This window comes from Chenopodium quinoa, unplaced genomic scaffold (assembly GCF_001683475.1).
Source record: "Chenopodium quinoa cultivar QQ74 unplaced genomic scaffold, ASM168347v1, whole genome shotgun sequence".
Classification (NCBI taxonomy): Eukaryota; Viridiplantae; Streptophyta; class Magnoliopsida; order Caryophyllales; family Amaranthaceae; genus Chenopodium; species Chenopodium quinoa.
The window spans coordinates 5,564,857-5,581,637 of record NW_018742204.1 but is presented as its reverse complement, the minus strand read 5'-3'; the positions used below and the strand labels follow the sequence as shown (position 1 = coordinate 5,581,637).

Below are 16,781 nucleotides of genomic sequence, written 5' to 3'. Positions count from 1 at the left end.
TCGAAAGGTGGGATTATTTTGGGCGGATGAAGCAAAGGTGGGATATTCTGTGCAATTTTTCCTTTATTTTTAATCATTTTCATTTCAATCTTTTGACTGTGTCAATAAATAAATAAATAAATTTTATTTTTGGTTGGAATAAATAAATTGATATCTAGGAACTAGCTTTCATTTTTATATTTTGTTACTCATGTAATCTATAATGATAGCTACATCTATTTTATGATCTAATTTATAAATATATACGAGAAAATAAATAATAGAAACAAGCTATTTTATTTCAATAATTTTTGTAATCCGTAAATCACACAAGTCTAATCTAGTAATGAACTAAACAGCTTCTAAAATTGAGCTTCTAACATTGTTGATGGACATTGATTATGATTGCATGAAAGTTCTAGACTTGTACTTTTGTTGGCCAAAACCGATCTGGGTGTGTATTAAAGAATTATATTAGGCTCTAGATGTTGAACTTGTATAATATAAGATGATTTTACATTGATGCCTTAATGGCTAGTGATTTATAATTCTGTATGAGTCGGTTTGGAGCTAAAATGTATAGAATCAAATAGCTATAGTGCTATACTAGGAGAGATAAGGCAACAAATCGGAACAAAATTTGCATCTCATGCCACTGTCAAATATACAACCGCAGTAGACTATACATGTTCATCAGCACCAATTAGTAAGCAAAAATAATTAACAAATGACATTGCTTCTCTCAACCTAATCATCATGCATCTGCCGCTGTTTGAAAGTCAGTAATCTGATATCAAGAAGCTCCTGACAACGAGTCATCTGTTCCACTCCACACTTTGTAGGTATTTCACCCCCGATAAAATGAATATGTATATATGCACAGTAATGAGTGATCTGTTAAGGTGGTTAGCAAAGAATGTCGCTGGCATAGGTTGGCTTTATCCTTTTCCCAACGAAGTAAAAAAGGTCAGGTATTTTGGGGGGGATCTGTGCCTTCCGATAACAAATTTTGGTTGAGCACTAGAGATTTCTCATCCTCCAAGAGATTTCTGTCTATATCCATACTTCATCCTCTCAAAAAGTTTCTCCTTAATTTTCCGTTTCTTATCCATTTTTATCCTGTATCTTTGCTCCCTTTCTCTTTCATATATACCTTGCCAATGCACCTCCCCTGTCAGTGGCCACAACCAGGCTTCGCGTTGCACGTCACCATCATCCGCAGCTTCTGCAAGGTCTTCGTCCATGATTTTCAATAGTGTAAAATTGAAGTATTTGACCCACATGAATCCCTTCCGTTGGTCTACTGGGTGCTGCTCTTCAAGCAGACCTGTATGTGGATCGACATATACCATCCTCCGTGCACTATGATAAGCCCAGACATTGACTAGAAGCTCCAAAATCCGGCAGTAACACTGCTTTTTCTGCGAGAGGAAATAAGCAATTTATAAAAAAACAAGTGTTATCTTTTCAGTTATACATAGGTCATAGGGATGGACGCATCATTTTAGCAAAAAAAAAACCTACCTCAACTTCTGAAACTCCCAGTGGACATTGAGTTATTTTACTACTGTCACTATGTATGGCATCAAGAGAATCAACAAACATCCTGTGAGAAGGTGCGATTTACAACACAGTCATTTTTTCTATATCAAGGGTGACATCTTCAAGAGTTCTAAGTAAAATTTGAAACATCAACCAAGAGTCAACGGAAAAGGTGAGTCCTTTCTTTACAGTTACCTGGTAAACATCATAAATTCCAGAAACGAAGGAGTTGGCATGACCCAGCTGTGCAAGGCAGACCAGTGGTCAGAATCCTCAGGCATTGGGGGAAGGGCATCAACATTTGAAGGCAAGCCATACATATGCCGAAAAGCATTTTCAAATGCTGTTCTGAGAGAATGAAGAAGTATTCTTGTTTAGCAAAAAATTGTCAAGTTATAAACAATATTGTGTTGGAAATAATTAATGTTTTAAACTATATGATGAAAATAAATGATTTGGAACTAGCAAATTGTATTATCATACTCACTCAGTGAGAAGCTCTATTAACATAATCAATTGACTCTATCAATTTGCACAGGCACAATATAAGATGTGGAGATGAGAAGCCCCTAAAGAGCAAAAAGAGAACACAACACAATAAAGAAGAGGATTTCTTTTTTTTTTTTCAGGATGCCCACCTGGTTCACCTCCTAAAAAGAAGAGGATTTCACTTGAAAGAAGAAATGTTCAAGAAAACAATATTGGTGACATCTAGTACAGAGGATTAACATTACCAACTAGCAAATAAAGTGGTAATTTAGGAAGTACAGTTCCCCAAAACTTAAGAAAGACAAGTAATTATATTTCGAGTTAATATAAAAGTTGGGTACAAAAGTATGGTAAATGTTGCAGTTTGGGTACTGAACTTTGGGATGTTGCAAATTGGGTACTAAAGTTTGGATTGCCTTATTGTTTACCTATGAAAACCGGTTACCAGCAATTACCAAATTTAAAGGCAAAATAAAATATCTGCATATTTTTGGGAGAAAACAACAATTGGTCAAATAAAACACTTGTACATGGTTTATCAACACCATCTCTTCTCCAAACCTCTTCGTCGCCGGAATCTCGTCGGAGATCACCTGGTATGACAAAGGAGCTGACGGGAAAAATGCAAATTTTGCAACGAGCGATGATCTCATTTCCCCCAATTTTTCTTCTCTCTCTTCAGAATTTCTCTGAAACTTCTCTTCTCCGAAAAATGAAAATTCGAGCTAATATAAGGCCTAGGTTACCCAGATAAAATTCCATCACAAATCGATAGCCCAACAACAAACAATTGAGCTGAAAATTGAAGACCCAAAAAATAAAAATTCAAACCCAAATTAAAATCAATAACCCAGAAAAATTAAAGTTTGTATATGTATAAAGATGACCTTTTAGAGTCTGTTAAAGGACAGAAGTCATCATCATCTTTTGAGAGGAGAGAGAAAGAGATGGTGTTTGTGAATTCTGATGACGGTGCGGCGGCAATGGGTGTGAAGTAAGATAAGGTGAGAAGGTGTTTATTTATTTTTTTTAATCCAAATGAAGAGGTACATCCAGAAAACAAAGGAAAAAACAAACAAATGTGTGATTTTAATTGAAATTAAACATAAGAAACGAAGATTGGGTAAAATTTAGAAACAAAGCAGTTAAGATTATTGATGGATTACATGGTTGCAAAAAGAAGGGTTTTTGTAAATTGTTAAATTTATGGGACTCCTCTTTTTACTCAATCATAGTGTAAAATAATTCAGTTTTTTTTTATTTATATGATATGAGGAATATTAAGGTTTTAATTTTATTTTATTTCATTAAGAAGAACAAGGAAAGTATTTTAGCTTTTTGTTTTAAAAAAAAAAATGGTAATCTGGTAGTGCAGGTAATAAGCCGGAAAAATATGCCGGAAAAAGCCAACTCAGGAAGGTCATAGTACCCAAATTGCTAAGGTTGAAAGTTCGGTACCCAATATGCAATAAAGCTCAAACTTAAGTACCCAACTTTTATATAAACTCCTTATATTTCATGTCTTATCATCAGTTCTTGACTTTTTATATTTGATGCATTAGGAAGCAAAACCGAATGATTTACTCCCTTTGTCCCCAATTAATTGTCTCAATTCAACCAAATATCTTACCCCTAAATAGAATACTCATTTCATCTTAATATATTAGTTAATTCACTTTTAATCAATCAAACCCCACTATCTTGTTTTTTATATTTACCTTTAATCATCCAAACCCGCTTTCTCAGTTTTTTTTTTCACCTTTTAAAAAATGCGTGCAAAAGGCAAATGTGAATTTTATTTTAGGACAGGGAGTGATGTATTTGCAGATAACAACTTCGAACCAAAATCATTTATTTATATTACATGTGCTAAGAAACAAGTCCTTTCATTGAAAAAGGAGAGATTGGTGGTGGTACTGGCAACAACTAACCTAATTTGATATTCTCTAACGAATTTCAAGCATTGTCCCATGAAACAAGGTCCTTATTTTTGCACCAACTTCTTTACCCTGTGTATCTAAATTATGCTGTTGGGGTTAATGTTTTTATTTATTTATTTAAACAACAGATAGGTGTAAAGTTAGTTGAAGATGATTGATATAATGCACACCAAAAAGAGCTAGACATTCATTTTGTAAAAGCCTACTTATGAAGAAAGTAGAATATCCTTGAAATCCCAGTCAAATCAGCCATCAAGAATATTGTGAATATATGGAGTACTACAAGACATCCCATATATATATATATATATATATATATATATATATATATATATATATATATATATATATAAACAATCAGATCCATTACCTGCAGTATCCTCCATTTAAGACATCACATACTGACCAAAAGGTAGTCAAGCTATTGCTTTCTGAAAGATCCATGTCCAATCTTGTCCAGAAGTATATAGCTTCTCCTTTGGTTTGATGCTGTATTGTATCTTCAAGAACCTTTTCAGCTTTTAATGACAGTGAAACCTGTTTTGCCACCAGAAGATCAAACCTACAGTCTGATCTCAAATAGGAATATAAAAATGAGCAGCACGGCCTAGCATACCAGTGTTACAGCCAATTTCATATGGATTTATTAAGGCTTGCATTCTTGTAAAAACCTAATCGAAGTTGCAAGATTAAGACCCAGGAAAAAAAATTCGTGCAAAGTTTACCTCTCTACCCGAAGCTTTCCATGACTGAAACCCAACCCACGGTCTCTTGTGAATATCATCCACTTTATGTGCAATAGAAAACATACCCCCCAATTCACAGAGAAGATCCCGATAGTGGGGGTCGTTTAAGATGGGAAGCCTATAAGCTGCATCCACATCATCTGAGCTTAACCTCCGTGTTCTTCTAGACTGCAAGTTGGAAAACAGAAAAAGATGAGTAAAACAGTGTTTTGAGGAAAGATGAGTACAACAAGCGAACCCACAACTTAAATATCATTATTAGCATGGCTAACAGTTGGGCTTTACAGTTTCATTCAACACACAATAATACAAATTAAAGCTAGAATGTCATCAGTTGACTAAATCAACATGTAAAATTTTCAAAAAAATAAAAAAATAAATAAAAAGTAAAAAATAAACAAACAAATGATCTTCACAGTAAATGGTAGATTATAGAACTTACAAGACTTAAACCACGATACAGGGAACCATGATGCAAAAGTGGCCAAGCCCCAGCACCGTTATAAACTTCATAAATGCACATTAGACGACCTGTTCTTTGTAGCTCTCCATCATCCCTTTCATTTGCTTCAAACCTGAGTTTCTCAGATTTACGAGCATTTCGGTATATCTCATCCCAAATACCAGGGTAATTCTCCATTCTTTCGTCAATCTGCACCAGAAAATTATGACACTCATAAGTTCCTGTGGCAAGTCCATAGGACAAAGTAAAGAAGAAATGGAGGGGGGGGGGGGGGAAAAAGTAATGCCTGATCCATTTCTCGCCTCTCGTACTCTTCAAAGCTTGCAATTTGTTCAACACCATCCAAATCTTCATTGCTCACAAGATCCCTTTCTATGACATCACTGTTCTCCACCGATATATTTTTCAAGTTCGCAAAACTATTAAAATCTTCCTCAAGCTTTTGAACAATGCTAGACCCTTCTACTATATTGCCTTCCTCGTCATTACTTATCATGTTGCCAACTGTCTGCTCCATCACTTCACTAAAGGAATTCCATTCCCATGAATCCTGTCGAATCTGAGATATCGGAGAAGGAAGCAATGAATCTGAAGGAAAATGAAGCACATCCTCCATAAGCTTTGCATAGCCGATTATGGATTCAAAAGCTAGTAAATTCCTAGCAAGAAGCTTCCCGGAAGAGGCAACTGCACCAGCAAATTCAGAGAGTTTCCCTTCACTTGATATTAAATGCGAGAAGATTCTCAGCAAATCATCTGGTTTGTGTTTAGAGAAAATCATTCCATGGACACCATCAACAACCTGCATTTTCCAAAATGATTTTATGACAGACAAACTCAAAAGTTAGTTACTCCATATTCATAATAAACTTATTTGGATGTAAATAAAAACTCACGTATTTGCTTATGACTGGAAGATCAGGTACAACTACAGGAATCCCAAAAGACATTGATCTAATTAGTAACGATGGGAAGGCTTCTTCTTCTTGTGATGATCCATATAGAACTATGTCAGCCATCAATAAAGCTCCATTCACATCATGGTCCAGGCTATAGTGCCTCAAGGAACCTGGACTAAGTTGTAGGTGAGCAGCAACACCCTAAATCAAATGAAAGAAACAGCATTGCAATATTAGAATGCAAGAAAGAATACAATAAATGACAAAAGAAGATGATTGCTACTAAAAAGTCATATTATTAGGTTCAGCGAGCAGCAAGTATGTGACCTTATTAGTTATTATGACTGACATTATAAACATAAACAAGTACCAGGGAGTTAAAAGATAGCTACTTCCTTTATTACATATTCTTGACAAAAGGATTAGTTTGATCAATAATTTGATTCTTCAATAGTAATGTAACATTATAGATAAAGGAAACCCTATACTAGACAAGTAACCAAGAAAAACACATGCTTAATGGTCAAGGCTTCAAAACAACGGACTAGGAAAAAGGCTATATAACTCGATGTAAATGATATTTTCAAATAATTTTTCTAGGCCAGATGTTTTCCTAAAGGAGTCTTTTGACTAAATTTGGATTATTGTGGGAAATGACATCTATGAGGCTATATTCAAGTATCTTGGTATGTTTTACTTTCTGTATTAACTGATATTCAGTCAAACAAAGTCTTAAAAATGGCAATTTTAAAAATATAAATATAAATAAATTCTAATTAGTGTACATATCTTGGCACTGTAGTACTTTCGCAATTTAAATATAAGAGTTAGATTCAAGTATTTCAATAAGTTTTATGGACAATAACTTCATGTGATTTTCTCCTCAAAATCAATCTTCATTAAACTCAGTGAGTTTAATTATGCCTTGCATGTCTTCACAAGTAAACCATATCAAACTATCTTCATAACTGAGTGGCTTTTAGTAGTAACGGGGGACTTTAAATCTAATTTCTTGGAGAGAAAATTCAACTCATACATTTAGAAAGCAATAGCACTTAAGAGTATAAAATAGCAATGGACATTTACCTCTAAAGCATCATTAGATCCATTACTCGTGTTTCCACATAAAAAAATAAATTTAAAGGATCCAGCAGAATCCTTCCCCTTGGCATACTTAGCAAGAAGGGGTCCAATAGTATGCATTGCAACAGCATAATCCCAAGATAGTTCATTGTAGAAAAAGGAACTTCCAAGAACCACAACCAGCACATCATCTACATCATAATCATTTTTCTTCCGCAAATCATTTCTGGAGTGGGTTTTAAGGTAGCTTTCAGCAGCCCACACATCTTTTGGTGATCCAGGAATCACAAAGAAGTTTCCACCGTCAAGGGCACTATATAATAACTGTACACAATGATATAAATTGAGGATAGCAAAGCAAAATCTTATCCAAACAAAATGTACTTCATAAATAAATAAAATTGAGAAAGCTAGAGAATTTTAGGAGTTTGATATAAACCATAAGTCAAATTAATTACCGGCAAGGAAAAATCATGGAAGACAACAACATCAGCTCTGCCAAGTACATGTCTCCAATGGGAAATAAGATGGTCCCAACCCATTTTGTCGTAATGTAGAAGGCGCTTTGCAAGCTTGTCCTCTTGAATAATCCATATAAGTGGCACAGAACAAAATGGCTCCTGCATGAGGCTGCACAAATATAACTCACTGACCAGAACATCTGTATCTAATGGACAATATAAAGGTTGAACAATCAACTGACACTAATCCACACAAACTAAAAAATTATACCATACCTCAGTAGCACCAAGTTCAATTAAAGAAAAACTAAATGCAGTGTAAAATAATTATATATCTTCAATATAAAACAATTAAGAGAAAGGTAGAAGGTACCTTGATATTATTTCTTTTGCCTCGAGAGAGTCTGCAATGACACCTTCAAAACTGTATCAATAAAAGAGCAAATTATACGGAGTATCAAATTAACTACTGCAGACAGCCAACTGATTGATGTAAGTGATTAATAGTGCAAATACTTCTCTTACTACAATCATCCAATAAAGTGCAATAGATTAATGAGCAAACATACAGGGACCAATCAAAATGGTCATATCTTTCAAGATTTAGAATTGTCATTTGACCTCCTATTTCTTCCCACATTGTTCGTGCTTCACCATCCTTCAGAGCATATAACTGCCAATAAACAACACAATTGCGCATGAGGGTCCTAGTCTAAATTGATAACAATTTATCAACAAGAAAACAGTCTCTAATGCAGAGTTCAAATAGGTTTCATTAGAGGAGCAATAAAACCTGAAAAGATGAATATGAAGAAGAGCCACCATAGCTTTATTATGATGAAAATAGCTTCTCAATCTTCTTTCCCCACAGCACTGCCCCCCCCCCCCTCCCACCCCAGCCCTCTTTTTTTCCCCAGGCTCCTATACTGACTAAATGGAAGGATGGAAAACTAGAGACAAGTTTTATTTTAGTGAAACTAAACATATTGCTAATTTTCATAATAACAGAACTCAGTACAAGACAAGACAATGAAAATTGTTTTTCAATTAATTATAAACAAATGACCTATTTTAGAAATAAACAGTCACACCCATAATACAGAAGGAAAAACAATGATGCATAATTCAAAAGAATACCTTCAGTGTGTAGCCAATGTGTCGTAAATTCTTCATCACAGTGAATAGCATTAATGACTCAGAATTTTTCTTCAAGTTGCCTAAAATCTGACACAATATGAAATACTTTAAAAAAAAAACATATAAATATATAAATAATCTCAGGGGGGGAAGAGGAGTAGAAAGGAGGGAGTACTGTCATATGTTGTAATATCTTTTATAAAACTTTTACCACATCGAACATAAGGGTTATTACAGGTTAAAAGAATGTTACAGAAGCTTACAACATAGAGCTATAATAACCCGTCTTTTGCTTTGTGTAGTTGGCTTACATGTCTCTTTACATTGTTTTATCTTACAGAAGGAGAGAATAGTAGACAGTAGTGATAGAATTCATTTGCTATTTAAGTTAAATATCAACTATAAGCACCTACCAGCTAAAATAGACCAAAAGCTGTTTGCCTAGACCATTAAATTCACATTAGAGGTTTTAAACCCTTTTCTTTTTTGATATAAAGCAAAAAATTTCAGCATAGTTTTTCAGCATAAGGGATCTAAGCATCTAACAATAAATAGAATTTCATACATATTGGACTGAGTTTGTAGTCAAATTGAGCAATGTTTGTCTAATCATTCCCACTGTTTATATCTCCTACACAATATGTTACTCGGACTCTCATACTCATGACCAAGTGTCAGACATGACTATTTTGTTAAAAAAATAATCCATATTTTTTATTGAGAAGATGTCAAGTTTCCATACCCATGCTAGAGTGTCAAGGATTTGACAAAAATACTTCAGATGAAATGAAGAGTCCGAGTAAACATAGCCTACACATCGAGAACGGCTTAGGAGAAATAGGAAGATTCAAACTGCAGCATCATAAATGTGTCATTGATGAACCCAATTAAGGTTTTCCAACCAATAGAGAACTATTGGCTGATTAAATGAAATAAATTGTCATAGACTCACAGCCAATAATTTGACAAGTTAGCAATTACAGGCTATTTGTATACTTGCAGACTCTAATAATTGTATTTTTGGTTACTGTATTCTCAAAGTACGAAGGGGCTGTTTGTTTAAGGGTATTCAACAAAGGGAAAGGCAATCAACTGCCATAATTTCCTTTGTTATTGTTTGTTAGACCAACTCAATGATTCCCTTTACCCCTTTTATTCCCCTACTTTCTTTTACCATGATTCCCACAACCCCCCCCCCCAAACAAAGGAATCATCCTAACCCCCAAACTCTTCTTGAACCAACCAAATTAACAACCAATTCGACCATCTAAGAAACACCACACCACCACCACCTATTGCTGGAATCATTCTAACAGTCCTGAAACTTCCTTAAACACCGCCGGCATTGCCAAACCAACCACCAGAATCACCTGACCAACCGCCAATATCGCCGGACCAACCACCGAAATCGCTCCATCATTTGCAAAACCACCCCAATTCACCCACCATAATTAACCCACCACCCTCGAAAACCTTCAATCCACCACGAAAGCACCTCCAAAATCACCAAATACCACCAAAAATCTACCTTACCCACTGAACCACCCTCCCGTATCAAAATCGTACCCAACCCACCATAAAAGTACAAAACAACCCTTCCACCCATGAAATTAAAAAGCGGTCGTTCCGTTCTATAACGGCCGCTTTGTTACGGGTTTGGGATTTACCGTTCCGCAAAAGGCCGTTATATAACGGCGCATTGAAAATCACACCAAACTCACCGCGACAGTCGTTACGTAACGGTAGAACAGCATTATATAACTGTTCTATAATTGTAGCGGCCGTTTAATGTAGAAAATCGATCCATATTCAGCCCAATTTCCAGATCTAAGGTTCGAAAATAAAACCCTATATCTATTGATTAACAACTAAACTAGCCATAAAAGGAAGAAAGATATTGGGGCTTTAAGTCGTGGGAATGAGGCGAGGTGAAAGCAGTTTGCACTCCAGGACGATGACTATTCGCAGGTCCTATTTTCTCCCTGATCTCTGATGCAGCTGGCTTCCTTGCTTGTTTTCTCTTTTCTACCTTTTTACTTAATTCTAATCACTTGGCCTCATCTCAATTCTTTCTTTCTTTTTCTTTTATTTTTAAGTTATATTTGTGGTTTGAAGGGTTAGTTTTTTCTTTCTGTTTGGACTTTAGAGTACCATACACTATACTATGCTCACTGTAGCTCTTATTTTATTCGAGTGTAACAAAAAATAAAGCTCATATAATGTTTAAATAATTTATAAATGTCATATCTCATATATTGGGGTCTTTATTTAAAGTAGTTTTAGCAATAATATTGTATAAATAAATAAAAATGAATTTTAAAGCTCAAAAAATGACTTATGTGAAGTTTTTGAAAAAAAATACGTTGCGAAATCCGCGATCCGTTCTAATTTGACCGTTACAAGCTGCTTCCGCGACAACGCGTCTGTTTCTAGAACACGACCGCGATTTTTTTCCATGCTTCCATCACCACCCAACCCTCCCAAATTCACCCAAACTACCTAAAAAACCCTAACCTGGCCAAAATCCGCTCTAATAACAACAAAACAATTCTAACCATATGAAATGTGCTCCACTTACTCTAAAACTAGCCCCAAACATCAAGAAAAAACCACAAAAAAAAAAAAAAAAAAAAAAAAAGAAGATCTAAGAGAAACAAGAGAGACAAAGCATGTGTTGGCAGCGATAGAAGGGAGGGTTGTTGGCCATCAATAAAGGGGGAAGGGTGTCGATGGTAGTGAGTGGCGGCAACACTCAAGGTAGGGGAATGACAATGGTGGTGGTGATGGTCAATAGTGGTGGATTGTTGGTTGTTGATGGATGGGTAGTCCAGATACCCTTTCCTTATTTCAAAAAACAAACACCTTAAGATAAATGAGAGTTGCTTTCCTTTCCCCTACTTTCCCTTTTTTAATGTGTTTCCCTTTCCCCTTGACAAACCAAACGCCCTTAACAACTTTGAAGTTAGGAGTCCTTGTCAAAGTAATATAAACAAGGAAAATTTGTCAAAAACAACCTTTTAAAGTGTCCACTTTATTTAAAACAACCTTTTAAATTTTTTTTTGCAATTTAAGACCACATTATAAATTTTTTTTATCAAAGACAATCAAATGTTACTTTCCGGTGTTGACTCAATTTTTGCCGATGTTGACCACGAGTGTGCGAGTCACGTGACCTCCTACATTGCTTAATACACCCCTTTTTCCTACAATGCACCGGTGAGCCATAATAAGAAAGAAAGTGAATTACAGCTATGCAAAGCTAGCTACACCTATAAGCACTAGCTCAGGTAAAGATATTAAAGACTTAAACCATAATAAGAAAGGAAGAGAATTACAGCAATTGGAGCCCATACAATAGCCTGGCCTTAAGCTGGAAAATTAATAGACCGACTACGAGTTCCACCTTCAACTAAAGTCAGAAATCAGAAAGGAAGTGAAATACAATGATTGAAGCCCATACAAGTTGACACTTGACAGAGCAATATAGTATAGTTCTAGAAGGCACTATGATACTCCAGATAATTAGACACTCAAAGCTAAAGAGCTTAAGTTTGTCCACTGAAACATTCAATTTGTTAATCAAACATTGAGTTGTAATTCTCACAAAATCGTAATGCTTTCTCCACAATTCCACAATTCATGCAATTAAAGTGATAATCTCTCACGCAAACTTCTCTCTTTTTCCTAAAAAATCAAATTGCAACACTACATAATTTATCTCCCCATATACCCTTTCGATCTCTCATTACAATCTAAATAATCAAATCCCAATCAATCACCAAGAACATCAATAGTACAAAACATTAACTTTGTTCTTTGTCCAAATTCTCTCATCTATTTGGCAAGAATCTCATCTCTTTTAATTCATTTCTTCTTATCATTTTTAAACAATACTGGACGGATCAGCTGACAATGCCAATGCATGACTATGAAATTGAAGTTCGCACTCCAAAATAAAAACATCAATCAAAAAAAAAAACCGTGACACTTTGAATTAAACTGGGTTAGCAATACGAAGCCTAACGATAAGGATTAGATATATGTTTTGTAAACCCATACTTGATACTCCTTCTGTCTCTAAATGTTGCTCCGATGACGAATGTAACAACTTTTAGTGACGGAGGGAGTAATAACTTGCAATTTCGTCACAAAATCATGTATCCGATCATTATTATAAATGTTTAGTTAATACTTATTAGCTCGCTAAAGAGTACTCTATCAATCAATTTATTAAGAATGATGAAATATTATTCTACAATTATATTATTTTATCACAACTTAAAAATAATATGTTACAAAATTAGAAGAACAACTTACAAGAGCAAGCTTAGGAGGTCTAACGCCACTCCTAGGCAACTTCCTAAGCAGATCAAGGCGACCTTCGTCACGAAACCTCGCCGAAGCGACGAACCTCAAACCAGTCCCAAGCCTCAACCCGCGCGTCGACGCATCACCGCCATCACCGCCTTGCCTAAACACAGAAGTTATAGAACTCTGCAACACCATTGAAGCGAACGCAAATCCAAACACAGCAAGCAAAATCACACCATAAATCAACGAATTTCCTTTCAATTGAAACGATTTCCGACGCGAACGAAACCGGTGACCGGCGCTTGAGAATTGACGATCAGATAATTTAGAAGCGTCGGAATTATGCGGAAGAGGATGAGCACGTTTGAAGAGAGATCGATCGTGATTGGAACGAAACCCTAGATCGCCATTGTCGTCCGAAGCGAGTTCTGCCGAACTCAGTGAGTTGCGGCCCATCACTCGACGAGTGAGAGAAGAAAGAAAATCGTGAGTGAGTTTCGAGTGAGTGTGAGTGGAGTGATGAAATTAGGAAATGTGATTGGAGTAACTAACTATCATAAGTCAGGATCAAAAGCATCTAATTTTAATTGGTTTTATTTAATTGGATTTTAATTGATTTTTTTAATTAGTAGTTTGAGTTTATTTTAATTTTTTGGCTATTAAAAAAAGGGAAAAGTGGGAGGTTTGGTGTATGATTACGTAATTTTGGGGTATAATGGAGGAATTGAGTTAAGAGACAAATTTTGCATGTGATCATGATGGGTGTTTTTAATTAGGGTAGCTTAATGCGGCGGACTGTGCTCCGAACATCATTGTCGATGTCGTCGTCATATGATGATCTTTAAGGTTATGGTAGAGGAGATTACGCGTTTATATTATATCGGTAAAGAGTATATATATGACGGTTAAGTTAATACGTATTTAGAGTTATCTTTAATAAATCAATAATTAAGTTGATTTGTAATTTTTGCTTGCTTCATCATATTTTTTTCACATAGTAAGAGCGAGCAAAGTTATCACTCTCCAAGAGCAAAGTCATCACATAGTAAAAATTTAGGGCATGTGTACAATAGGCTCTACCGTTCAATTCCTCCTTCATCCATTTGTACTCTGTAATGTCTTTATGGCTCATGCATATCAAAAAAAAAAAGGAAAAATTGGTCACCAAATGTTTAATTACGACAGAGTATCTATTCCAATTGGTTGCCCTTAAACCTGGCAAAAGTTGACACGACAACACGACATGAACCAGACACGATAAAACCCGGTTAGTGTCTAGGGATTACGACACGTTTAATTAAACAAGTCGACATGACACGTTCAATTAGTCAGATTGGTTTAGTGTTGGAAATTCTAAACATGAAATCAACACAATTTAACCCACCTAAGAAAGAAAACCAACAATTTATGAAAATGAGCCTAACGTTTTTTTTTTAATATATAACACTACAACATGACATGAACCGAACATGAAAAAAGTGGATTAGTGTCAAGGGTTTCAAACCCGTTTAACTAAATTGGTCAACACTACACATTTATTAAATGAGTCAAGCTAATGTTGAGGTTTCCCAACCTGTTAATGTAGGTACACCACATATACGAGCATGACATAACATGACACATTTGTCTGTTGTAGTTGCCCTTAGAAATTGATATTGGCACTCTTATTATTGATGTTGGCACAACTCCATGTGAGAGAAACATAGAAAATAGTGCATTCAACAATGGGTGTTCCAGAATCATTTTTCGTTGTCCTATAATTTGGAAAATGATTTTGACACGCCATTTTTTTTTTTAACAATAACATTGCAACATGTGTTATTACCCTATTTAACGATTTTTTAGTTAAGTACTGGTCAAATTCAATTTTATGAAAATTGTTAAGTGGTAGGCAAACTCAATTTTTTAAATTGGTACGTGGTGTTAATATAATTTTTTTTTTTGGGTAGTGTTAAAAACCATTTTCGAGTTTTTTTTTTTCTGTGTTGTTAAAAATAAAAATTTCTGTATATAATATTCTTCTTCTTCTTCTTCTTCTTCTTCTTCTTGTTATTATTATTATTATTATTATTATTTATTACTCCATGTATTTCCATATGTTTGTCCCATTTGAAATATCTACACAATTTACGATATAATATTGTAATAAAAATATATGTATACAAAAAATTCAAAAAAATGCATATTCGGAAGCTAAAGGCGAATCTAATATGATATCATAAAATAATGTTTTGAAGTATTAAAAATGTTAAAAATATATATATATTTCATTTTCATTAGAGTCGCTCAAGATATCAAATGGACAAATAAAAAATGGAATGAATATAATTTATGTCATCGGAGTAGTATACTAGTTTAATACTTCATTCATTTTTCAATTATTGATGCACCCTTGCAAAGTTATTAAAATCAAGATTATACTTTGAATCGGAAGGGGCTCTTAGAATCAAATCGTAAAATCGAATTGCAGAATCGCAAGATTCTACTGACATGCATAATCAAGACGTCATATCTAAATTTAATTAAATGTATTTAAATTATGAGTTTCAAACCTAATTAATAATAGAAAATAATTGTTTACCCATTAAGCAACGAATAATTGAAAATATATATTTATAAATAACTATGTAGGCATGATTTAAAATTGTAAGGATTTCGCTAGTTAAGAGAAATATGTAAAATTGGGTAGAATCGTAAATCAAATCGTATGACATACCTGAATCGTAAAATTGTTAGATTCTAAGATTTAAATCGGGATTTTAATAACAAATGCCTTGACTCCATAGAGAGTTTCACACAAACCAATAACAATAATGAGTGAGAGTGGAATAATTTCGCACATAAAATTATTCTTTAATGTGAATGGATACATCTATTGTTCTAAAAAAAATAAAAGATGCATCAATTGAGAAACCAATAAGTATTATTTAAGTATAAAAGAACAAGGTGTAAGGCCATGTTTAGTTTACCTTATTTCCGCTTATTTCAAATCAAATCAAAAATAACAACTACAATGTAAAAGGGATTCACAGTGAGCCCGTTCACATTCCACACATATATCACCCTAGAAATGTAACACCCCCAAATCTCCCTCTATGAAAATACCAGTATAATACATATAATTATATCGTAGAGATAGACTTAAGCGTATTACCGCTACATGATTACGCAAGGCTACTCAACTTACTAAAATAAAACCAACAACTTGCAGCGGAAAACTTCAATACTCTTTCTTTATTAATAATAAACCATAAATAGTAACTATTGTCATGAGTACTCAAAATAAAATATAAAGACCAACATTTCCTAATCTAGGTGAAACCATTCTCGGGACTCCATATGCTCAATCATTGACTTCACCTGAAATTAGTCAACACTGCTTACCATTACGGTACACAAGGCGAACCAAAACAAAATAAGAAATACGGATTAGCAAAATATGCTAAGTACGACAAGTCCAAGATAATTAAACTCAATTTATTAGCAAACCTGCTTTTAAAACCAATTCCAATAATAATCAAATAAATTCCAATTCATGATTCCAAATTCCATTCTCAAAATATTCAAAATAACTCAATTCTCAATAATAATGATTTATAAAATCAATTATTTCGAAAACTCAATAACAATTCAATTAACTCAATCTCCTCTCTAAGTGTGCACACCCCCCCCCCCAAGCTAGTCTCCTGCTATTTCAAGGCTATTCTTGGAGAAAGACTAGGTCATACAAA

At 34.5% G+C, this 16,781-nt stretch overlaps 1 protein-coding gene across 3 annotated transcripts; it reads right to left on the bottom strand.

Annotated features, from left to right (window-relative positions):
• Positions 1-557: 557 nt before the first annotated feature.
• On the bottom strand, positions 558-13,710 carry LOC110705477. Of its 3 annotated transcripts, XM_021883463.1 has the most exons (16): positions 13,057-13,146; positions 12,075-12,148; positions 9,482-11,942; positions 8,740-8,826; positions 8,172-8,275; positions 7,976-8,026; positions 7,600-7,771; positions 7,145-7,465; positions 6,056-6,259; positions 5,446-5,961; positions 5,139-5,348; positions 4,676-4,864; positions 4,321-4,487; positions 1,717-1,869; positions 1,504-1,585; positions 558-1,400 (listed from the first exon to the last, which is right to left on the bottom strand). In XM_021883463.1, exons 4-16 carry the CDS (start codon positions 8,788-8,790, stop codon positions 1,011-1,013), a joined length of 2,610 nt encoding a protein of 869 aa, XP_021739155.1. In that variant the 5' UTR covers positions 8,791-8,826; positions 9,482-11,942; positions 12,075-12,148; positions 13,057-13,146; the 3' UTR covers positions 558-1,010. The 3 variants fall into 3 exon arrangements, with proteins under 3 accessions (XP_021739155.1, XP_021739228.1, XP_021739085.1); XM_021883536.1 differs by lacking the exon at positions 12,075-12,148 and having other exon boundaries at positions 13,057-13,127; XM_021883393.1 differs by lacking the exons at positions 9,482-11,942; positions 12,075-12,148 and having other exon boundaries at positions 13,057-13,710.
• Between the last annotated feature and the right edge of the window lie 3,071 nt (positions 13,711-16,781).

Bases quoted from the DNA above. Each gene is read 5' to 3' on its own strand.
- LOC110705477 (XM_021883393.1), bottom strand. From the start codon at position 13,506: ATGGGCCGCAACTCACTGAGTTCGGCAGAACTCGCTTCGGACGACAAT. The intron at 7,772-7,975 runs GTACCTTCTACC...ATATTTGTGCAG, and splicing joins GCAAAAGAAATAATATCAAG to CCTCATGCAGGAGCCATTTT. The intron at 1,586-1,716 runs GTAACTGTAAAG...ACCTTCTCACAG, and splicing joins GAATTTATGATGTTTACCAG to GATGTTTGTTGATTCTCTTG.